Below are 25122 nucleotides of genomic sequence, written 5' to 3' on the forward strand. Positions count from 1 at the left end.
CCGCGGTCAGACGGCCCGTTCTAATCGCCCTACAAGAGTACAGGTCTTGGTGGCCACTTCTGTCCCGCAGCAGAACGGGCTGGGACACAGCTGCACTGCTGCGAGCCACCGCACAGACCCACCTCCCTCCTGCCCACCCTTCCCTCTGCTCCGGCCCTACCGAAACGAACCCGCAGGCCCCGCTGCTGCGGTCCCGTGAAACAAACACCTTTGCTTCATAGAATCATGGAATGGTTCGGGTTGGAAGGGACCTTAAAGCTCATCCAGTTCCAACCCCCCTGCCATCAGCAGGGACACCTTCCACTAGACCAGGTTGCTCAAAGCCTCATCCAGCCTGGCCTTGAACACTTCCAGGGAGGAGCAGCCACAACTTCTTTTCCCCTGTCTTGGCTCTGCCTCGTGTTCCCTCAGGATCCCTTCTCTAACCTCTCTGATCTTACGCAGGTATTTTCTTTGCTGTTTCCAAAAGAAAAGAAAAAAAAAACCAAACAAAAAACAACCATAAATCATTCTTCAGTGGAAAGATGCCACAGCTGAGAAACCTTAGCAGAAGGGAATGGTTTAGGTGGAATGGGTCATGAGATACAGAATAGAGACACACTGACAGCGTTTGAAACATCTTCCACACATGAAGTATTTCTGTCTTCAGCTGCAGGGACCCTTCCATGTATCTCCTGTTACCCATATCAGCCATATACCACCTTTGGTTCCCGTTTGTTATTCCCTTCCCTTCACAACTGGTAACTAAGCGGCCACAAGTTTTGGTGCTTGCAAACTTGTTCGTTCACTTTCTCCAATTATCCCTTGTAACACTTCTCAAGAACTTAAGCGCTGCGAGTATCATTAGACCAAAAGGGCTGCAATTACTATGTGACCTTGTTTCACGTTAGCATGCTAATGGGCTCAGCAATCCCCCTTAACCCTGCAGGCTGCACAAGAGCCAAATCGGATCAGTAACAAATCACTAAAACGGAGCAAACCACTTTGGAGTGGTGATCACACCCCATATGACCTAATGACCAGGTCATGATTCCTTGTGCCCTTTGGGGGTCAGAGGGATGAACATAACCATGGTGTTAAAAATACCACAAACCCACTTATTACACTTCTCTCCCTCTCCAAAGAAAACCGAAGTGTATTGGTGGGAAAAAATCCTCTTTTAGTAACCCGTGTTCAAAATACATGTTTGCAGTTGTTGAGTGTGAACCCACCCTAACACAGACGATCAGAATAGTGTATTAGAAAAAAAATAGCTTTACAATCAGCCAAGTATAGATGAGGGCTACCTCATAGAACACAAATTAACCCCTAGAAGTATGCATAGCTTCTGTGAGGGTAGGCCAAGCCAAACTACAAAGGTTCTGTTCTCTTGAGCACAGATACATGGTGTCTGCAGTGCTGAATCACAGGTACTGAGAATACACTGAATCACTGTGAATCTCAATAAAAAGCAGTAAGCTTGGAATGAACTCGAGCCTTTGAGCTTTCCCCCTTGATTTCTGTATCATCTGACATTTCTGGGTAACATCAACCAGTACCTCATGTTAAACAGTATACTGAAATGCACAGTCTTTGCTTAAAAACCCAGCTAGAGATTGCCTTCCTTCCTACAAAAAAACTTTGGATTTGAAATAAGTCGTAAGATCAAAGAGCTTTTACTCAGAGTACCTCAATAAATAACAACAACAACAAAAAGTAGTAGCATCCTAATAGCAGAGCATGCGCAAGGAGGAAGGTTCCCTCTCATCTTAGGAGAAAATTCCCTTTGTGGAATGTCATCCAGCTCATTTCAGCAGCTATCTCATGACTTCAGAATTTCTGAATTCCCAAACCTTCTGGTTACAGTGGTTACATGCTGCTTGATAGGAACAGGTACTATGAGGTCCTGTATTGTTGCAGTTTGAGGCAGGGCTGGTTTTTGTCAAGTTATCAGGTACTGAATGGCAGCCCCAAGCTGCCAATAGTATTAATGCAACTTCAGAAATTCAGCATTCAAAAGTACACATCTAATTTGCATTCACAAGCAGAGCAAGTACAATTCTTAAAAGAATAACTACTGCCTAGATGCATAATTACTGTTAGCATGGAAAAATTACCATAGGTATGTGACTTTGAACCTATTCTTGAAAGGGAGACCCCAGATAAAGAAGCAAGATGTTAGTCCATGACACATTAAAGTCTCACAACTGAATTCAGACCTTTGTACATGTGGCACCCGCCCCATCTGCACAACAGTCAGTAGCATCACCCCAGGAGAGCCAGAGAACCAATCACTTCCAGGGAGACAAACGCTCACCTGAGAGCAGCAGTGGGTATTCCTGGCACTGCTGAGTCATTTGTTACTCAGCTATTTGATTAACTATAAAGGAATTTAAAAACAACAACAAACATCATAACAACAGTCTCCTCTCATCTAACAACTACAAGGCATAGCGGAACTTACCTTCTTACTAACAGAACACAGCGGTATCCTCGGGCCTGTGCCCATAATGCAGGCAAGCACTCCAGCAAAACAAAACCCGCGTCCTTTCAGAACCAGGAAAGCCAAAGAAGAAAACTCTGAAGGCAGCGCACTGCTCCAGGTGTGGAGCGGCTGGCTGTTCCCTGTCTATGTGCATCAGCCCACAGAGTACACATACACTTGGAAGAGGAAGGTCTTGCTTTCTGTCTTCTACAGGCACAACCTGTGTTTTTGGTTTTTTTTTAAAATTAAGTTTGCTCTTCCCTATTTTGGCTTGTCAGTATTGAACTGACCAGGCAGTTTCCAAATCTGCACATAAACATCTCTCTTCCCTCAGACACCTACTTGCTTCAGGCACTTCCACTACCTCCTCAGTTCCCAGGCTCCAGAAAGAGGCTGTGGTAATGAGGCTGCAGGTGATGTTCATAACAACATTAAGCAATCTTTTCAATTAGAGATTTGATGATACAGGTGCATAGTAGTTTACTGGAGTTAGCAGTCACTTGTTGGTCTGAAAAATTTGGGAATCCCTTTGCTACACTATTTAGAGCTCTTAATTACCCAAATGAGCCAATCTGCTGTTGTTTATAGTGGCCCTTTGAAATGGTGCCTTTCAGGTGAGGAAATGGTTTTACATTAACTTAATAGAACTGTAATGGGTTGACAGAATAAATCACTGTGATCTTGAGGTCTGATCCCATGAGAACCATAGCATCTTTGGTCTCAAACCAAGGCCCTTTGTTATATGGGTCACAAGAGTATGCACTTGTGTCCCACTCCTCACATAGATGCTTATTTAGTGGAACAGCTAAATGCTTGATAATGACACTTCTTTTTCCTCCTTTATCCTACAGGTACAGAAGCATCAGGGTACTTGATTTTCTTTTAATTGCTAAGCCACAAAGACTGCAAACATGTCGCTGGAAGACATCCACATGAACACCCAGGATTTGCTTGAAAAAAAACAATTAGATGCTGGAGGATTTGGAACAATCTCTTTATGCTTTCACAAGAAACATGGATATGTAGTATTAAAAAAGGTGTATACAGGACCCCAGCGCACTGAGTAAGTTACAGATCTTAGTTCCGATTTGTATCTTTCAGTTAGTCTAAGGAATCCTCTAAACTCAATGGAGATAGATCTAAATAAAGTGGAATAATGTCAGATCTTTGGATCCTGGGGAAGAGATTCTCTAAGACAAGTAATACTGGCAGCTGTCCTGCAAATTTTTATATTTTTCTCTCACAAGCCAACTTTTTTAGTTTTAACTCATTGTTCCAGTGAAGTTCCTGTTTTCTGTTGCAAGATCAGCACTACTGTGAATTGTTAAGAATCAAGGGGACTCTTGCACACTTAAGGAAATGCAGGAGCTCAGTGAGCACATGATACTTTCAAGCTTGCCAATCAATTTTCAATACAATTTTCCAACCGGAGGTGTTCATTAGGAACTAAACACACAGGAGCTATCAGCAGGACTCCAATGCCACATGTATAATACCAAGAACGTAACCCTCTCTCCCTTGAGAAAAAGAAGAGTGACCCAAAACCACTGATTTAATTCAAGGATTGAATTAGCTTTTGATTTCAGTGGATTCAGGTCACATTGCAGCTCTACTACCTCAGAGCCATGACAATCCTGAAACTCTCCCATGAGTCATCCACTAGAGAGAGACAAAACCCCATGTTCTTCTAGTTTGGGTTATAATAAATAAATTAATTGAGTTTTTATTTTGCCAGTGGAAGGCAAAGTAAGAGACTCTAGTAGTTTGCAAACTGTACTGACAGTTTGGGTTGAACACAGTTAAAATGGAAAAGCCTGGTTTGTTTTTGGGTTTGTGTTTTTACCTTCTTACTACGCAGGCTCACAAGTTTGTTATTCCTTCAAGTCTTGAACCAAAAGTCTTAAGCAAATGTACAACTGAGCATAATGCAAACAAAACAGCTGCTTTCTTCTCTGGTACTAGGGGAACAGAGGGAGAAAGGAGTTTCCTTTTAAGTCACAGGGTAGGAGAGCATTAGCAAGCAACACAGTCTCAGCATTCTTACATCCTTTTGTCCAATGACTAGAACAGGAGCAATAGCAAAATGTAGACTATTTAATATAATGGGTATTGTCCTTTAACACCCTTAGTGAGCTCCCAGCTATGTACCTGTGACTATTGCTAGGTTGTACTGAGGCCCAGGTAAAGCATTAGGCTTTGAATTCATCCTAAACCAGTAAATGTTATCACCATCCAGGATGTGAGTGGATCTCCCCTAACAAATCCATTTTGAACATGAATACCAGCCCTTCGGGAAAAAGAGCTGTATAGTTTCTTGTATAAGAGGTAGTGGAGTGTGTCTTGATCCTCTCTGTCCAAAGGCTCTTTCAGCCCTTCTGTGTCCTGATCCCACCCCAATTCAGGGATTTGGACATACACAACCAGCTGTGCACCTACAAAAATGAATGCTTACACACTTCCTGAAAAGCAGGCTTTAAAATCAGGCTGAGGAGACAGTCTCTGTGCAAGGCATTTGAGACTTGGGGAGTATAAAAAAGCTGTATTAATTCAAAACAAGCTGAAGGTAAGGTTCAGCTACAGTGGCTCTAGGGATGTTGGCATTTTTGGCCATGGGTTTCACTGTGAATCAACAGCATTTTTATCCCTGTGTTCTTTCTATCCTGGCACCTAAGTTCAGTGTAATTTCTGTTTTACAGGTATAATGCTTCCCTCCTTGAAGAAGGCAGGATTATGCGCAGACTGCAGCACGACCGTGTGGTAAAGCTACTAGGTATAATTTTGGAAGACGGAAACTACTCACTTGTGATGGAGTATGTGGACCGGGGGAACATGATGAAAGTGCTACAGAAAGTGAGCAGTGAATTGCTTCATCCATTGCCCTCCATAGGGGTGAAAAGATGCTTGAAAGGGACAGGATGTTACTGCTGTCTCCAAAGAACAGAATCTTCAGTTTCCCCTTCTCTTTTCTGTATTAAAGAGCCCACAGAGAACAGCTATGGCTTTCCTGCGTAGCACAGAGGGGCAGACCGCAATTATAGGTTCAGAGTTACAGGAGTGTTTGTAGAGATATGTGGAGAATGCTTTTGTAAATATGCACTGACTCTAGAATTACTTTAATGCAAAAATTTAGATCCAGGAAGGACCTTGGATCTTTTTTACCCTGGGTTAAGCAGAGGTACTCTTGGAAGTGAGAAAGAAACCTTTTCAAAGACTGTTTTTTAATTTGATGGTTGTAGTAGCATTTTTTAAATAGATGGTACTTCTGTTCTTTATTTTAGCTCTCCCTGCCTTTGTCAGTGAAAGGGCGTTTTGTGCTGGAGATCACAGAAGGAATGCTTTATCTGCACGAGCAAGGCTTCGTCCACAAAGACCTAAAGCCAGAAAACATCCTTGTGGACACAGACTTTCACATTAAGGTACTTGTTGTTGCATGAAAAGGGGTGGTAGAACAATTTGGCAGGAAACAAACCCCCTTGCGTTCCAGCTTATCCTCAGATATTAGAGGAGCTGGGGGCAGCTAGGCTTAGATCCTCAGAAATGCCCAGTTCAGCACTATGAGTCTGACAACAGCAGACCCTCGATTTATGGACTCACACGGCTAAACCTGCCGAATTTAGCAGCATCCGGGGGGAAATGGTGTGGCTGGTTACAGACAGACACAGTTTAAGGTGGCACTACAAGTCCAGGTGCATTAATGCCGGATTCACTCGACAGTGCCCAGCACCTGCCACCCAGTCACCACCTATGGACTCTCGTGGCCTGCCAGGTGGTGCCCAGGGAGAAATGGTGCAGCAATTCAATAAGCCAATAAGGCACTTTAATAATTCGTATGGATTGCTGGTGATAATCTGCTGTCTGCAGAAGTTATGTACAAGCATTATGGTTACAAATCACTAAAAGCACTAAGTTAGTAAAACAATTCTCTAGAGATTTCTAAGTTTCCAAGAAAGTCCTTGGGAAAGTGTAAACCTTACCCAAAGGCGTCCCTATGGGGGGGAAGGGAGGCTCAGCCCGTCAGCTGGTCCCAGAGATCAGAGGTCTGCGAGAGAGTTGTCCCAAACATCCCCCTTTCTTTGGGCCACTTTTACATTATTTTTAGCTTCAAGGTGGAGCCGGAGTGACTCCAGTCATACTTTATTGTGAGTGGTAAAAACTCTTCCATTTCCCTTTTAAGATGTAAGTTACCCTAAATTTAGAGCATAGGCTCGGGGGGGGAAGGGGTGGTGGTCTCTGAGCCAGAGGTGTGTTTTGGTGTTTCAAGGTTCACACAAGGAAAGCATTTGTCTCAAAGATGCCAGATGGTCGGCCCAGGGTTGCAAACAGAGAGCGTACCCACTTCCTGGTGCCCATGTGTCTCTTCTGCAGTGATTACTGGGCTTAGCAAAGGAATTTCCACTCCTTCCTACCCCCCGTATGGATATGCAGACCAGGCTCTCCAGGAGACAGCCTCGAGGATTCTTCACATAGCAACTGCATTCTTCCCTGGCATCTTCTTCGACATTATGCCTTTCCTTTATGTGTGAACAAGGCTGGTTTTTGATTTCTAAGTTACCTCCAGTAATTATTCTACACTTGTTAGAATGTAAATGGAGAAAGCTGATGATTTGGGTTGAAGAACCAATTTCAGCTGCTTTGGTTAGATCACAGAATCACAGAATTGCCTAGATTGGAAAAGACCTTTAAGATCATCAAGTCCAATCATTCACCTCACACTGACAAGTCCCTGACTAACCCATGTCCCTCAGCACAATGTCTACATGACTCTTCAATCCCTCCAGGGATGGGGACTCCACCACTGCCCTGGCCAACCCCTTCCAATGCCTGAGAACCCTTTCAGAGAAGAAAGTCTTTCTCATATCTAATCTAAGATGAACTCCTTTGTAGTCTAACAAGGAGACTGTAAGAGAGTGTTAACAGTGGATCACTGAAGTATGGTAGCCTATAAAAACTCTGAGCCTGAGATTTGTATAATCTTCCCCCCATCTGTGGAAAAAAAAAAATCACTAAGTGTATTGAAAATTAATGATCTACAAATAACAAAACAGCTAGAAAGAAAAAAACAAACCTTAATACATAGACATTGAAACAAAATAAAATCTTATGGATCATGTATTTTGTCCTCTATGGATCATGTCTTTTGTCCTTTACTGCTGTAATTTCTCTTCCTGCCTTTGCCTCCTCCTTTTTATTCCTTTCCTTCTTTTGACTGTTGTCTCCTTTTTTCCCTTAGTCATCATTTTTAAATGACAGCCAGCAGCTACAAAAAAAAAAAGCAGCAGGAAACTACTTCAAAGAATGGTAGTTCTAAGCCTGTTCCAAAGCCCTTCTATTCACTTTAATGGGCTTTTGGATCAAGACATATAGATATAGATCCTACTGCTGAATAAACCTGAATAGAATTTGCAGCAGTCCTTGTCGAATGTCCTGTCTCTGGTCAAGGTGAGTTGCTGAAATAATCACCCCATTACAGTATGAAACTGCAGAATAATTTCCTGTGAAGACACCTCTGTCATTTGGTATTTCTCACACATATATTAGGGAGAAGTGGTTTGACAAGGTTAATATAGTAGCAGATCCTAGTGCAGTATGAGCAGCTTGCAGATAAGAGTTATAAACTATAAATTTTTTTGCCAAAAATAATAAAATCATTATTTGCTTTAAATGTAAGTTGGATGGTTTTTGGGGTTTCAGCTTGCTTATATGGACACGACCAAACTAGGCTATCATCACAGTGCCTGACAAAGTGAACTGGAACCCAGGATCAAGATCAGAATCAGATCAGGCTTCCTAAAGAGGTTGATCAAAACTGTGTCATTTAAGGCAGCAGTATGATTTCTCTGCTTAAATGTGTCTAACATTGCCAATATTTGTAAAAGGAAATAGTTCTAGGAAACTGCAAATGTAGGAAGATTTATATCAGGTCTTCCTCTATCACATTAGACCTCCTCTCACTTGTAGACATGAACTTAGACTCCGACTGCCTCAGCAGGATGTCATTTACATTTTTATCTTCCTCTGAATACATCACCTCAAAATTTAGCCTAAATCTTCAGAAACTCAAGAGGAACAATAAGCTAGTCAGAGGCATCAAGGGAGAAAAGTGAGTTAGAAGTGAGGCAAGGTGTCACCTCAGTTTTATCTGAAGTGACTGGGTTACACAACTCAGCCTGACAGCTGCCTGTGGCAGTCCCATTTTCTTCCATTTTTCCTCTCCTGTTGACCTCCTGTTCCCTTGTGTCAGCACCGATGCTAATCTGACCACCCTGCCCTGATTTAGGAGGCCAAACCAGCAGATTACAATTTGCCTTGTTGGCAGTGCCACCCTTCTGTTGGGGAGCACTCGATTCATTGAGCCATTTGAGTGTCTTGCCCTGGGTCTTCCCAGTGTCAGGTAACTGTCAGTGCTGAAACAGAAGGAGCAGAGGAAGCTGTGGGGAAAGGAGGGAAGGATTACTTTCTTCACCACTCATTAGTCTAGTTGTAAAATTGCACCCTAAAGTTTCAGCAATATCACCTTGTCAAGTGCACAGTACCCAGGTATCCCTGCTTTAACTTATTCCATGCTATCCTTCTCCACATCTCTTTGCCATATACATAATTTTAGAGATCCTCTTCCTCCCCCTTTCTGTAGGAAGATCTAAGGAAGTTGAGTTAAATGGAATCTAAATGGAAAGAGCAGTGAGGGAGGAAGAATATCTGCCCATCTCATAGATTACTTCTGGATTTGAATCTTACCTTCTTTTCATATAGATCTTTTGTTCTGCCACAAGCACTGCAAGCAGATCTTGAATATGAATGTCAATATGAGCAAAACCAAACATTTTTTCCTTACATAGTGCGATTGTTCCAAGTGGGGTTAAGTTAACAATGAAGGTTTAGCCTAATGGTTCCCAGTTGGCAGTGATACTTTATTTAGTCAAAAAAACACTGTAAAACAGCAAATAGGTTGTCTTCCTTTCTTGTAGTTGCATTTTTTGCAGTGTTTCATTTTTAGGTAAGTCATTACCAGCTATTCATTATGAAATCAAGCACTGCATGACATACTTGTTTATCTCCTCTTCATCACAGCCCTAGCTCTGATGTGTCTCATTTTTTAGATTGCAGATCTCGGTGTTGCCTCCTTTAAGAACTGGAGTCGGCTAACCCAAGAAGAGACTGTCCGACAGAAGCAAATCAAGAGCACTTGCCAGAACAACGCTGGGACTCTCTTCTATATGGCCCCGGAGCATTTACGCTGTGTTAACGTAAAACCTGTGGAGAAATCAGATGTTTACAGCTTTGGCATAGTGATCTGGGCAATTTTTGCTAACAAAGAGCCGTATGAACGTAAGTTATTTCCAAAAGGACTTCCAAAAGTTAGGGCAGTGGATTCAAATTCACTAACGTGAAAGATTTTAGCTGTAAGTCAGACATCTTCCTCTGAAATCTTCTTTTACATATCCACAAACACACAGGGAGCTCCTTCACTATTTCTTTTGCCTACAGAAATGCAGCAAAACCCATTATCTGATAGGATCTGATAGGAAATTTTATTTTTCAGATGGTATAAATGAAGCCCAGATTTGCTTTGGCATCATGAATGGAAACAGACCAGATGTAAAAGAGATCACTGATAAATGTCCAGTGGAAATTATTGACTTAATGAAACAATGCTGGGAGCAAGAGTCAGTGAAACGGCCCAACTTTGCAGGTAAGGTGATGCTTTGGGATTATTTTTGTTACGTGTCCGTCAATACTTTATAACGAAGCAAAACAAACTAAAGTGTTTTCCTCTTAAAAGATAAATTTTTGCTTTGAAATTAGAAATAGCAATTCACATGCCCAGTAAAGCCTGCTCCCTGTACCCTGACTAAAAATGGGATCTGGTCCAATATTTACAGATTTGGGAAATACTAGTGAGTGGATGGAGCTAAGACACTTTATACCTGCTGATAATTTGTCTTCAGCATAGTATAATCTTCCTGCTGAAGAAAAGCCAGCATCAAGGGACATAGTGTATCTTGGGTATGACTGAGAAAATACCCTATTGAAACTAGCTTCAAAAGCTGTCCCAGTTTTCCACGAACAATACAACAGCCTTTCACTAGCTAATCATCCTTTCCTGTGGTCAGATCCCAAAACACTTGCAGTCCATAAAAGTCTTGACTGAATGGTCTGGGAAGGAGACTTAGAGCATTCAGCAAAAAAGTCAAAATTCTTTATCTCCTCCTGTCTCTTCTTTCTGCCAAAAACAAACCAACCCCAACAAAAAAAAACAAACCTCAAGCAAAAAAATCCCAAAACACCAAACCCATCAACAAACCAAACTACAAAAAAACCCCCTACACATAACAGGAAATGGAGGTTTGGATTTAGATGGGGCACCAAGAGCTTCATATACAACAGGCACCTACTTAAGTACTCAGAGGAAATTTGTATACCAGGAGGAACCCATCTACTATTTCCATATTTAACCTGCATAATCTACTGCTAATGGATTTAGTTTATTCTTGGACTGGGTCTTCTAATTTTCCCATATGCAAAGTACTGATAATTACCATGTTAGTAGATTATTTCAGTAATTCAACCTTTAGCAGAGACAGGCTAGTTGTTTATCAAAAAGTTGAATGCAATTGAATGTATCTGATATCTTAAAACGTGGCAACCAATCTTTTAGCCAGTCAAGTCAAGGTGCTGTTGGCCACAGATCACAGACAGAGAGCTCTCACCCTAAAAAACAATAAAATGACAACAAAAAAATCCATAGAAATCATCCTGTTCTTGTTACTATACTAAGGCTAAATGAGCCATGTGAACAGATTCCAAATGTATGTATAATTTTCCTGTTTCTGGCTTGATACAAGTCTTTATTCCACCCTTATCCATCAAAATTGTTAACAGTATAAATCACTTTTATTTTGCATTGAAAACCACTTTCACTTAGTTCTTTTCTTTTTGCAGAAATTAGTCAAAGTTACAAGCCATTTTACTATCAAAATCTAGGAAAAAATATTGAAGATGATCTGAAGAAGTTAAAAGTGAGTAATTTTCTGAGCATTTTGAAGTGTCAGTTCCCCATATCCCCTCTCTCCAACCCCAGTTATGACCAGATTCTCATGCTTTGAGACCGATCATGCTTGACTGACCTGATTTCCTGTGGTAAAATGGCTGGATTTGTGAGTGACAGGAGAGCAGTGCATGTCATTGACTTCAACTCTAGGAAGATTTTCAACACTGTCTCCCCAAATATTCTTGTATCCAAGTTCAGATGTTACTGTCTGGTGGGGCAGATGAAAACAAGTTGGATGGTGAGTCTCAGAGGGTAGTGGTTAATGGGTCCTGCTTCACCTGGAGGCCAGTAACAACTGCAGCAGTGCAGGAGTCTACTGCACTGGGACCTTCCCTGGTTTACTCCTTTGTCAGTGACCTCAGAGAAGCAATGGAGCGTACTCTCATCAGGTGTGCAGGAGCACCAGTCAATACAGTCACAAGGGCAAGTCTGCCAGCTGCAGGCTGGAGGATTGGGGTGACAGGAACCTTGTGAAATTCAGAAAGGACAAATGCAATGTGGTGCAGCTGGAATAATCTCCAACTTCAGTGCCAACTGGGGGCTGCCTGCCCAGGGAGCCACACTGCTGGTGTGTGATTCTGAGCAGCAACCTGGGCACCAGCTAAAACCTGCCTGGCAGCCAGGCAGGCCAGCAGCATCCCAGGCTGTACCAGCAGTGTCATGGGCAGCAGATCTGCTCAGCACTTGTTAGTCCTGCCATAAGAGATGGGGCTGAGGGACCAGGGCTAATTCAGCCCACACATGCAATGGCTTTGGGAGGACATAAGTAGCAGCCTGCCCCTATCTATGAGGGGTTTATTGAGAAGATAGAGCCAAGCTCTTCACAGCAGTGCATAGTAGGAGGACAAGAGACAGCAGACAAACTGAAACAAGAAAGATTCAAACTGGGTGTAAGAGAAAAAAAACCTTTTCCCCATGAGGACAGCCAGTCACTGGAGCAAGGTACCTAAGGCGGTTGTCCAGTCACCATCACTGGAGGTTTTCAACACCCAACTGCACAAAGCTCTGAGCTACTAACTCTGATCCCATAGGTGACCCTGTTTTGAGCAGGAGGTGGGACTGGGGTCCCCCAAGGTCTATTCCCACCCGAGTGACACCGACTCTTTGCAAGAGCTCCTCATATATCCATTAAGTCTCACTCACAAAACGTTATTCCTGGAGATTCAAAAGTGGCAAAATCCGATTTAGAGTAAGTGTAAAAAAAACTCTCTAAATTCTTGGTAATTTTTTTCCTGCATTCAGGCAGTGTCTAATGAGTCCTAGCCTGCTTGAGACTAGGAAGCTATACTCCAGTAATAGCAACAGGGAAAATTTGAAATCAGATTATTTCCGAGTGTCCAAGTTGGTTTCTCTTACTTTTCTGTCTGTAGGTTTATAAATCATGATATAAAGAATGATATCCTGACTGAAAATAAGAGAATGAGAACTTATTGAACAATTGGGCTGATTATGGAATCTTTTTATCACAATTTTTTTCAATTTACTCACTTCAGTAGTACTGACAGCTACTGCTGAGAACTCCTGGCATTAGGGGTTTGTGAAGTGAGGCTCAGAAGAGTACATACCCAGTTATTGTAACTAAGAAAAACAACTTCCTTTGTGAAACCATTCATTTACAGTTTTCTTTGAAGTGTTTCCTTCTGTCACCAAGTCTACAATTGTGGAAATGAAAGTTCCTGGTTTAGAGAACATGTGATGTTTATGAAGCACCAGTGACTGTTCAAAAAAAGCAATGGAGTTTTGCAAAATGAAACTGATGAAACAAACTTCCTGAGCTGATTTGACCAAACCAAATCTCAATGTGAAGTATAAACATCTTCTTTATGATAGCAGCCCCAAGTCAGGATCATGAACGATTGTACTAGCTGCTTTAACTCTGCAAATACACCTCTCAAATCGTAGTGACCAAAGGACTATTTAGAAAATGGGTCATGAGCGTGTTACTTCCTCAGGAAGGAAAGCATCCATTCTGATCAGGGCACAGAATGTGAATGCAGCAATCCAAGGCAAGTCACTGTGGTGAACTACTAGTACAGCTTCAGCAGCAACAGGAATTAGAAGGTTTGGGCATAGCCTATTTTTCCCCCCTGACCTCACTAGCAATCAGGGAAGCAGAGTCTACAGCCTCCTAACTGAAAGGACCACAGAATGGTTGAGGTTGGAAGGGCCTCTAGAAGGTGTCTGGTCCAGCCCCCCTGCTCAAGCAGTTCAGTTACTCAAGTAAAAAGCTAAGGACCTAAGGTTGCAATACACTTTAGAATGTCATCTTGTGCTTTCAGAAGGAAGTAGATTTTTGGGGAAGAGACAGTAGTTGTTGATTTTTAATCAGTGAAAGTACTTCTTGGGTTTAATTAAAAAAAAGAAAAAACACAAAACCCCCTCACACCAACAAACCCTGCTTTTAGAAATTATATGAGTAAGAAGCACTACAGGAAATTAAGAAATAATTTTTCCAGGTATTTTTTTTTCTTCCACTTCTAGTGAAGCCTGAGTTGTGGGAACATCAAAAGAATAGAACAGGAATGGATTTTGCCTTCACTCTAGTGAAGTAAGGATGAGGGTTTACAGAAAGGAAATTGTATTGCATCTTTCTGAAGATTTGCTCTGAATTCCTTGTTCCTAGTACCCTTCATAAAAGTTAATGTGGCCATGCTTGAATGTAAGTCTTCTTCCTCACCTCTTCCCTGTTGATGAAGGTATATACTAAATACAGATCCACAAAACAGGATGTTGTTCACTACCTTCACCTCACCAAGATTGCCTGCAGAAAGTCTAGCTATTAAATACAAGACAGACAATACAAAACTACTCCGGATTAAGCTCATACTCATGTAGGCAAGGGTATTGTTTGGCCAACTCAGAGTATTATATCCTGCAGTTGCATTGCAGTCCTGCCTCCCTTCATTGAAGAAAAGGTGTTGCCCATCTGTAGCAAAGCAGTGGGTATTGTCTGTCAGGCTGTGCTCTCTGTCAGAGTATGAGATCTCTTCATCCAAGTCACTTCACTGTGGAGCTGTGCTGTTTCCTCTTCTACAGGTAATCCCTTTGGTTAAGTGTTTGCCTATAACTGGTTCATTTGTTCTTTCTTACATGCAGAAAATGTGGCCGGAGTCAAATGAACTGCTGAATAGGATGCAGTCCCTTCAAATAGATGCTGTAGCAGAAGGTACCAGTAATGGTCAAATAGGTGAGTCACTTGGCACATCATTATTCACTATATTCTGCCAAAGATGAAGCTGTGTACATGTACAAAGTAAGTAATCTTACCATTAAGGGCTTATGAAGAGACTCAATTATTCAGCGCTTCAGAGAGAACTGTAATCACTGAAAAGATTAAATTTGGTCCCAGGCTCCCAAAAGTCATACTTAGTGTTTCAAATTTTCCACAATCTACAGTCTGAACCCATTTCATTTTACACTCTTTTGTCTTCCTCTCCCATGCCAATTTTTTTTTTTTTTTTTTTTTTTTTTAACATTAGACTTTTCAGCAGTCACTTTGATAACTTCTTTTCATACTTGATCTTTCTTCCCGTCCTTTTAATTGCACCAACTGCTTGGTCTGTAGGCTTTAATTTCATCAAGACTTTCCTTTTCCCCCAGTCCAGCCTCTCTTATGAACACTCTGAATATGACCAGGACACATAATTATAAGATATTCATAGAATCATAGAATGGTTTGAGTTGGAAGGGACCTCATAGATAATCCAGTTCCAACCCCCCTGCCATCAGCAGGGACACCTTCCACTAGACCAGGTTGCTCAAAGCCTCATCCAGCCTGGCCTTGAACCCTGTCAAGAAGGGGGCATCCACAACTTCTCTGGGCAACCTGAATTCCTTTGTTTATGATCTTGCTCTCTATGGAATCTATTTGAGGAACACTAATAGATTAATTTTCTCTCTTTTCTTTCATATTTTCTGTGAAATCGTGTATGAGTTGCATGTTTCTGGTTCTACAGAGCTGTCTCACTAATATGTGATGTTATAGTTACAGTTTTGTAGTAGTGTATCTGTAATTCTTTTACCAAAGTTTCTTAATGGCAAAGGATATAGGATAATATTTGCAACACTGATTTACAAGCAACAATATCAAATTCAGTAGAAATAAAATCGTGCTAAGTTTGCTTACACCATTTGAAAGACATTATTAAATGAATCATGTTAAACTGTAACACACATCTAGGAAATCTTCCCCAAAGCTAGGTGTGCCATAACTGTTCTTCAGTAGAACTGATGGACTCAGTAGGGCAGCCCCACTGCTATATTTTTAAATTAGTATAGTTACATTTCCCAAGCAGAAATAATCACGTATGACTGCAGCAGATTACAGATGCTCCCGTGTTTTAAATACAAAAGACTTTATTATGAATCTACACTGCAGAAAGATACTATCTTGACAGCCTGTCAGTCAAAGTCAGGGGTTTTTTTCCTGCAGTCAATGGGCATTACTCAGACAGTGGTAGTGAAACATATCCCACAGGATCTGTTCATACATCTCAAGCTTGCCCTGGAGAATAGATGCCATCTTTTTTTTATGCTAATACTAAATTGCTAATAGCTGTCACTTTTGATGAGGTTGTTTCAGTATTAGCTTAGTCCTCCCACTCCCCCTCTAGCAGTGGTAACAAAAGAAGCAGAGCGAGTCAGACTGAAGGTGTTCTAACACACAGCCATCAAAAGGAACTGGTTTTGGTCCTGCCTAATATAGACTGAATTCATGTAATTTGGAAAAAAAAAAAGAAGGAAAAAAACCACACCACAGTTCATTGGCATTATCTGAGCTAAACAGACACACATACATACACTTGATTCCAATTTTATAGTGGTCTGTAGGAGTACCCTGCTTTAGGCAATTTATAGTTTTTTCTAGACACCTGTGAAGTTTTCAGAACTTTTTAAGAAAGCCTTAAAAAACCCTTAAAAACACAAGAACAAGTAGGAACAAGCAGATTTTTACATTCTTGTTTAGTCTTGGAATGCTGCAGCATGATCCAGATCATAACTCAATCTAGTTCAAGACTGAAGTAGAGCTTTCCTTTGATAGCAAGAATTAGTTTGAAAGATGCAGATGGCAGACTATTTTAGCTGGTAAGTTTTACTTGTAAAAAAAATTATTATTTGGAATCAGGAAGAATAAACTAGACAAAAAGGATTCATCACGAAATACCCAGACAGGATAGTTTACCTAATCATCTCCAAACATGATTTAATGACAAATTATTTGGGCTGTATGAAGTAACACCTATTACAGAGGTGTTATTTTCCATCTTGTTACACTCCAGTTTTGCACTGATTAAACTCCAGTTAATGCCAGGGAGACGTTATTAAATCAGACCCTGAAAATGGTTGCGGGAACTGTTTGTTTCAGTGGTTGAGAACTCGATGTCGATATAAGCAGAGTATGCAGTGAATTCTGACACCACTTGACTACGTGAGATAGCTGGACACTGACGGCTTGAACAAGCCTGTACTTCCTAGATAAAAATCTCCAATACTTTTCAGCAAAGGCGTTTTATAAAATAAAACACACCTTATACCTGAAGTTGCATTTTTACGTTTTATACATTGCCATAACATTAAAGGTAGCTTAATATAATTAATAAATTAATAAAGTTAGATCTCATGTCATCGCAACAAGTTACACACTTGCATTTGATTGTATTTCAAATACTTAATTTTCCTGCCTTTCAGATCAGCCTAATTCTCTACATAGCTCTCAAGGTCCCATGACCAGTCAGGTTAATGAAGCCCTGTTTGCTGCCTTCCCTGAGAACCAGCCTGTTGAGAGCTGTGAGACCTCATTTACACCTGCTGATAATCTAGAGAGAAAACTTCAGCGTGAATACAACTACCATGTGTTTGGGAACCGGATGGATAAAGCAGTTCCACCTGTAGTATACACCCCTGAAATGAGAGAGGAAGAAAGGAGACGAAGGGTTTCCTACGACCCATTTGCAAAGTCACCTCCTGCTCCGCAATGGAATGAACCGTATCCAAGAGCTGAAAAAACAGGATCAAACACTAGCCCATATCTTTGGCCACAGCCAGCTGCAGCAACACCGAAACGGGGAAATGTGGATGTTTTTTATGGGCCACGTCCTAACAGTCTTCCAAAAGGAAACACGGAAGGCCTCTATGGATTGTGTCCAGCCAGTACCTTTAGCCTAAGTAAACCTCCCGTGCCCGAATCTGGCCCAAACCTGCAGTCACAGACCAATGTAAACTGGTATCCAAAGGGTGCAGACACAGATACAGGTGAGATTCCTCCTCGACCAACACCCATGTTTCTGAAGACACACTTGTTCTCAAAAAATGAAGTGGCCAAGAGTGTTTTGTAGTTTATGTAACCACCACCTGTCTACTGCTAACAGTTGATCTGTGATACAACAGTGAATTTATCTCATTATGTTCTCTTTGCTTACTTGAAGATAATTCAGGTTGCTAAAACGCTCTAGCTTTGACTTCTTTATGCTGCTTTCTCTGGTTTCAGGCTGTTAACTTCAAGTGAACCACTTCCAAAGCATCAGTGTAACAGGAGCATCAGACCCAATGCCTAACTTCAGCTACCCGCCAATTAATAGCAGACAGCAGATTGAGCTGCTACCAGTCATTCTAGGAAAGCAAAGGAAAACTTTTGACTCTCAAAAATGTAACTTTCATATCGTAGTTTCTGCTTGTGCAGAAAAAAACATTTATTTGTAGCATTTCAGAAAATAGCTGATGTTTTTAGCTTGATTTGGAGAAGGTGAGAGACTCCTGAGCTCAGGGAACCAACAAGGAGCTAAGGCTCGTAACTGGTTTCTCCAGAGAGCTCTGCCTGGTGCTGATGAGGAGCTTCTGTTGGCTTTTGCTAGTGAGCTGTGGAATAAAAAGGTATGGAGACAAAGGAGGAAGAGAACACTGAACATTGGCAGAAAAAGTATAAATAGATGGTAACTAGAGGCCTAAAAGATTTAACTTTCAGGAACTAGACATAGCCTGAGATACATTAGCCTGCTTCTACTAAATACTGGATATTTTTACTGTGTCATTCTTTTCCAGATTGTCTCACAAGAAAACTAAGGATGCCTGTTTACAGGCAGAATGCCACAAAGGTGTTACTCTGGTAAATTATTTATGCAGAGTCTGTGATTAGTTGTTTATGTGAGTTTATTTACTGAAATGAATGTGAAAGATGTCATGTCAGAAGACAGGGATTAGAACTGTCCACGTCACTAAGAAAGTGACATCTGTTTGAAAGAAAAAATGAAACAGTTACTATAGGGAGGCTGCATGCAATAGCATGACAGATATGGGACTGTGATGCAGAAGAGCTGCGTTGCAGCTCACGTCAGGTGACCATAACCCAGTCACTTTTACTAGCCTATCATGAGTTGCAGAGTTCATCTGTGGGCATCCACATCAATTACTGCACTGTGCAGAAGTTACGTCTCTGCCAGACATTCCTGTCACCAGCAGAAGACACAGTGGTGTCCCATGCCTTTGCTGCAGCCAGTCACAAGCAGCCTGCTAATCCAAACTGCAGTCAGTCAGTTGCAGCAGTAAGCAGCAGGAGTTTGGAATTTTCCAATCTGAATGCCCAATACGAGACAGCTCAGTCCATAACTGCTGTGTGCTGGGATCTCACACTGCCATGTACTAGCCAGGTATTCACCAAGATGACTAAGGGAGTGGAACATCTCCCTTATGAGGAAAGGCTGAGGGAGCTGGGTCTCTTTAGCTTGGAGAAGAGGAGACTGAGGGGAGACCTCATTAATGTTTATAAATATGTTAAGGGCGAATGTCATGAGAATGGAGCCAGGCTCTTCTCAGTGATGCCCAATGGTAGGACAAGGGGCAATGGGTGTGAGCTGGAACACAGGAGGTTCTGCTTAAATTTCAGAAGAAACTTCTTTACAGTGAGGGTGACAGAGCACTGGAACAGGCTGCCCAGGGAGGTTGTGGAGTCTCCTTCTCTGGAGACATTCAAAACCCGCCTGGACACCTTTCTATGTGATCTCATTTAGGTTCCTGCTCTGGCAGGGGTGTTGGACTGGATGATCTTTCGAGGTCCCTTCCAATCCCCAACATTCTGTGGTTCTGTGATTCGTACACCCACGTGGAAGCTCATCATCCTCACTGGGATCCAAGGATGGTTAAGGCTATTAGTCACTGAGCAAAAGCATAAGGGCATTGCTTTAACTAGAGTTATTCAAGGAGATACAATCCTGTTAATTAAAAAGCTTCTCATCTCTTTGTACTTAAGAGCACAAGTTATGTACTCATACTGCTACAAATACAGCAGCCATTTTTAAAGTACATTTGCTTTTTATTTACATAATGCTTTTGGCATTTTTTGTTTTCCCTCTTTGTTTAGGTAACAAGGATTCCACTTCTTTCACAAGGGGAGCTTTTACGTATTATCCTACTGCAGCCAGACTAAGCTCAGGTAAGTGCTGTAGCCTTCATCTGTACTGGTAGCCAACAGGCTATGCATTGCATCTTGATGTAAAATAAAGTAAAAAACTCCAGGATCTTGAAATCATTTATCTTACTGCTTAATATCTTTAACCATTGCTGAAGTTATCAGTAGCAGTATGTAAAACTAATTCCTGTCTCTATCAGGACTTGTACAAACTTAAGTGTGTATTTGACGAATCAAGGACAACATCATCTTGTATGTAAAAGAGCTTTTAGAAACATGAAGCCATTGTAAGATCTCTGGTACACCTAAACGAGTCACTTTCTTAGACTAAACATCAAGTTGCTGTGGCACTACCCAGCTCCTGAACCACACGTGCATTTGGGACATCTGTCCTTTTTTGCTCTGGGTTGTTAATACAAATCTCTAGCTGCAAGCTTCGTGCTGATCAGCCTTCCCTGGGGCACAGGTCTCTACAGTTCAACTCTCTTAAATCCCTGAAATTCTGTCCTGTCCTTCAGGAGCTGTTAATATATGCTCCTTTCAAACTGTGTTGCGTGGGGCACCCTGAACTCTTTAACTAACCCTTTCAAGGCTTGTCCAAGTTTGTAAGTGGTTTACACTTACAAAGAAAACCTGAAACACCAGGTTTCTGTCTTCTTTGCTGTATGCCACAGAGTCTTCAGATGATGACCCAAACGTCACAAGCAAGCAAAGTGTAAAGGTTAGGGAAAGGAGATTTATAAGCACAGTAATTTTTACTGTTAATATTGACAAAGCATTTGTACATGTTTTCATACCTTGTGCTGGATTCATTTTGTTACCAGGTAAGAAAATAGCAAACATATGAGATTTCTTCATTTTTTAGCTAAAAATATGAACATATTGTCTGGGTTCTTATCTTAAAAAAAAAAAAGTACAGGAATCATAATATTTTGAGAAATTATAAAATGCATTCCTTTTGTGCAACTTGTAGAAACCAATATGCATACATATAAGTATTTCTGACTAGCAATTTCAGGTTAACAAATATTAAATGCATTTAGTCAGATTTTCATATGCGCCCACACTTCACATTCCAATTGAGCGTGTAACAAGGATGTTTCTGCATCTAACCATTTTGGTAGTTAAATATAGAGCTTGGTCTATCATTTTAAGTATCTGTACTTCAATTTTAGACCCAGGTTGTGGTATTTGGTCTCTGGGTTGCCCAGAGAAGTTGTGGATGCCCCCTCCCTGGAAGTGTTCAAGGCCAGGCTGGATGAGGCATTGAGCAACCTGGTCTAGTGGAAGGTGTCCCTGCTCATGGCAGGGGGGTTGGAACTGGATGATCTTTAAGGTCCCTTCCAACTCAAACCATTCTATGATTCTATATTTACCATTTAAACTAGAGTTAGAACATTTAATGGATGATTATCCAAACAGAGTTCAGAAAATATTGCCAAGACAATATTTGTCTTCCACAATTTATCTGTGCAATTGGTGCCTGTATGTCTTGACGTTTATCACTGTAAAATAAAGGAGTAGGGTTTTTTGGTAAGGTGTCTCTGAAAACATTCTAGTCTTGCCTTAGAACCAAAAGTACAAAACGGGAAAAATAAAAATTTTAAAAAAAAAGATAAATGTTGTTGAAACAAACACTGGGCAAGTAGTGCACTATGATTCACTGTGAAAACAGATACAACTGAAGAATATATTCCTAGATAGCAGGGATGAAATACACCGTGAAACAGATGCCACCCAGACAGCACAGTGTAACATGGAGTATAGAAACCTTATGAGCAACTAGACATTATTTTCTGTAGTCTCACAGAACTTTGAAATCATAACCATAAACCTGAACTGACATCCATGAAAAGTAAAGCTGAGAGGCAGAAGTAAGGCTGTAAGATTTAAATGAAAAGCACTTCCAAGTAAAGACCTCCTGAAGCTGTTAGCCAACAAAAAGCGAGGCTGCTACAATACATTCCTAAAGTGCAGGGAAGATTATTTACAGCCTAGTAACTCCCAGCACGTAAGGCCTGGCTATGGCACTTTGTCAGAGAACAGGGGTATGGGCTTCACTCAAAGTACATTTATGGCACACTGCATAATAAAGCATGCTCACAGTTGCCAGAAAATGGCCATTTCTACATTAAATTCAATAAAACCATTTCATCATTTCCCTGATTAACAAACCTTCTTCCTCCTTACCTCCTCCTTATGTTACTTCTTGACATTTTGAACCATATGCAGTTGTTTATAAAATGGTATTAAATTCCCTTATACAGATGATTCAATCAAGTACAACATCAGTAACAGTTCTGGAATTCAAATTGGATCCTACAATCACATGAAGATCGACGACCACAATCAATACATCAGCACTTCTCCTGTTGCTTCAGAGGCAACTTATATGCATTATGAAGCAATGGGTATATTTGGTAAGAGAATTCTCTCCCTAGTTTTGATGTATTCTCCCCACCTATTTATCTGGTATAGCTTTCAGAATATCTTTATATATACATATATAAAGATATATATTTATATATATATAAAAAGATTATATATATAAACAAATATATTTTTTTTATCTGGTATAGCTTTCTCCTTTGGATACTTGAGAAATATCTGTTTGGATCCTTTTCTACTGTATACTTAAGAGTGTGTAAAACAAGTAAGGGTTTGTGCTAATACTGTTCTGTAATACCACGTGCCTCTTTTGTCCTATAGTTTCATGACCTCTTAGGACACACCAGATGCAAGTATAGATGTGCATGCATCAAGAACCAGAGGAATAACACCACTCAAATTGGTAGAAGCAAGGTTAGGGTTGGTGGTCCTCACCTGACTTATAGTTTAAATCATAGGATGTCCTGTGTTGGAAGGGACACATGAACATTGAGTCCAGTGCCTAGCACCACACAGGGAAACCTAAAAGTTAAAGCATTTATCTAAAAACATTCTCCAAACACTTCTTGAACAGTGACAGGCTTGGGGCCACGACCACTTCATTCAGGTAGAAATTGGAAGATTTTGAGATGTAATTTATTTTCGTTGGTGAATACTGAATTAAACTGTCCCTGTGTATTTCTAATTAAACAGATTAATAGTGTCACAAAATATAAAGCATATCATACAGAGTCAGCTGTACAAGAACTCTAGGAAGGAGCTTTTCAATTTTGCAGGTTAAGTGACAAACGATGATAGCCTCAGATCAAAAAGCAAGTCCAGCAAGTGACTGAATACACGTGTTCTGGTTCTGTTGGGTAATAATGCTTCCACAAACCCCACTTCTGACACGAAAATTCTGTCTCCAGATATTACCAGCAAATAGCTCGGGGAGGACAGGTGAGATAATGAAAGGAGCAGAAATGTTAAACAATGCTTTTCTTTTTGCAGACAATAATACTGTCCTGACTGAGAAACATCTGAATCTGGTGAGAGAGAAGTTGGCTAAGCAGTGGAAACACTGTGCTCGTAAACTGGGCTTTTGTGATCCCGAGATTGATGAAATTGATCACGACTACGAACGAGATGGACTGAAAGAAAAAGTTTACCAAATGCTGCTTAAGTGGGAAATGAGGGAAGGCTCCAAAGGCGCTACAGTTGGAAAGCTTGCCAAAGCCCTCTTCGGCTGCCAGAGACTGGATCTTCTTACTAGCTTGATGCAGATCAATGAGGAATAAGTTGACTGAGAACTGGGGGAAAATTAGGGTATTTTTTCCTGAAGACCTTCCAGTAACAAGTAATAATTCTGAACAGACTTTGTGGAGCTCTCCTTTTTGCACTGACTTTTTGGAATACATTTTTTTCTGCCAAGTAGTTTTCAGTGGATACCTCCAGGAAAGCAAAAAGTTTATATCAAGATAATTGGTCTTCCAGAGGAGTAAAGAAGCATCTTCCTCCTGAACAAAATGATTGTCCGAAGATGATAACCAAATGCAAGAGTAATATCATTTCAAGGAGAACACGTTATACAAAATTTTGAGATTCTATCTTGAAATATGTTGGCACCCTAAACAAAAGTGTGTCATTTCAGCAAAGCTAATATATCAGTAATAATATGTGAAAGACTGACTTACTCCTTGAAAAACTTGGACAGAAAACAAAATCAACTCTTAAATTTTGCCAGAAGTGCCAATACTTACAAGGGTACTATCCCAGATTGCTCTAAGCCAATATATTATTTTTAAAATCTTTTTATAATGTTTATAAAATACAGATGTCTGGAATTATGCAGAAGAGCAGTGTGAATAAATGCAAAAATTATTTTTGGCTTAAAAAAAAAGTATATAATTGATAAAATACTCTTCTTTCACAGATTAACATTGCAATAGATTTTTACATTGCTTGGTAGAAAAGAGTTCCCATTACAAGTTTCTCATCTGCTTGGTGAAATAGTGAGAAAGGAATCAATCATCATGAAATCCAAAGTAAAAACTTGGGAATAGGAGAGCTTTGGGAAGGGGAAAGTGTGTTATTACCACATGAGAGAAGACTCATTCTCCTACTCACTCTGAGGCCTCAGAATGTTACTGGTTTCTGAATCTCAGGCTGCATTTATAGTAGTAAATTAAATGTGCCTGGGAATGTTCCTGGGTGCTGAGACTAACTGGCATGCCACAGCCTGCTGCCAGCATAGCAGATTCTTTAAGCCTCAAAAATATTGTCCAAGGGCTATTTCACGGTGCTGAGGTTGTGTCAGGGAACACTGGAACAGCTCTAGCGTAGGTGATGGTATCCCAGTGCCTGGGAATGTTCATTGCCACTCTACCTTACTAGCATTCACATAGTCTCAGTGTACAGTACCTATGAAAGTAGAATTACTGAGCTGTAAATTTTTATGCCCTAAGAATAATTATGCCAAGCTCTTCCTATGAAGGATGATACCAGCTGCTTCCATCAAATCTACAATATTTTGATCAGATGTTTTGGACCAGCTCATTCTTTATGCTGCAGAAAAAGCAGAAAGCGTTCATTACCTTCTGGTTATTGTCAAAAAAGCTAACAATTTAATAAAAGCATAGTTAGAATGGATTTCTGCTCTTTGATACAGCAGCCACCACTTTAGTAGAACCAAAATGAAACTGGAATCATAGCAAGCACCAACATATTTGTCATTTTTAAGCCTACTTAGCACCAGGCAATAGTGGAAATGGCCCTGTGATAGTTTAACTGAGCTGGCAGCCAAACAAGACACAGCCACTCACAGCCCCCCGACGTCCACCC

At 40.8% G+C, this 25122-nt stretch overlaps 1 protein-coding gene across 1 annotated transcript; it reads left to right on the plus strand.

The window, feature by feature from the left end:
- Nucleotides 1–3316: 3316 nt before the first annotated feature.
- RIPK1 (receptor interacting serine/threonine kinase 1) lies at nucleotides 3317–23579 on the plus strand. The gene is made up of 10 exons (XM_029084176.1): nucleotides 3317–3527; nucleotides 5161–5314; nucleotides 5743–5880; nucleotides 9562–9790; nucleotides 10005–10154; nucleotides 11405–11481; nucleotides 14610–14700; nucleotides 17202–17765; nucleotides 22182–22334; nucleotides 23293–23579. The coding sequence occupies exons 1-10, from the start codon at nucleotides 3376–3378 to the stop codon at nucleotides 23577–23579; spliced, it is 1995 nt and encodes a 664-aa protein (XP_028940009.1). The 5' UTR covers nucleotides 3317–3375.
- Nucleotides 23580–25122: the final 1543 nt, after the last annotated feature.

Source organism: Antrostomus carolinensis, unplaced genomic scaffold, assembly GCF_000700745.2.
Source record: "Antrostomus carolinensis isolate BGI_N321 unplaced genomic scaffold, ASM70074v2 scaffold22313, whole genome shotgun sequence".
Taxonomy (NCBI): Eukaryota; Metazoa; Chordata; class Aves; order Caprimulgiformes; family Caprimulgidae; genus Antrostomus; species Antrostomus carolinensis.

Excerpts from the sequence above, each read along its gene's own strand:
- RIPK1 (XM_029084176.1), top strand. The coding sequence starts at position 3,376 with ATGTCGCTGGAAGACATCCACATGAACACCCAGGATTTGCTTGAAAAA. Across the intron at positions 9,791-10,004 it reads TAACAAAGAGCCGTATGAAC|ATGGTATAAATGAAGCCCAG; the intron begins GTAAGTTATTTC and ends TTTATTTTTCAG. Across the intron at positions 17,766-22,181 it reads GGGTGCAGACACAGATACAG|ATGATTCAATCAAGTACAAC; the intron begins GTGAGATTCCTC and ends TCCCTTATACAG.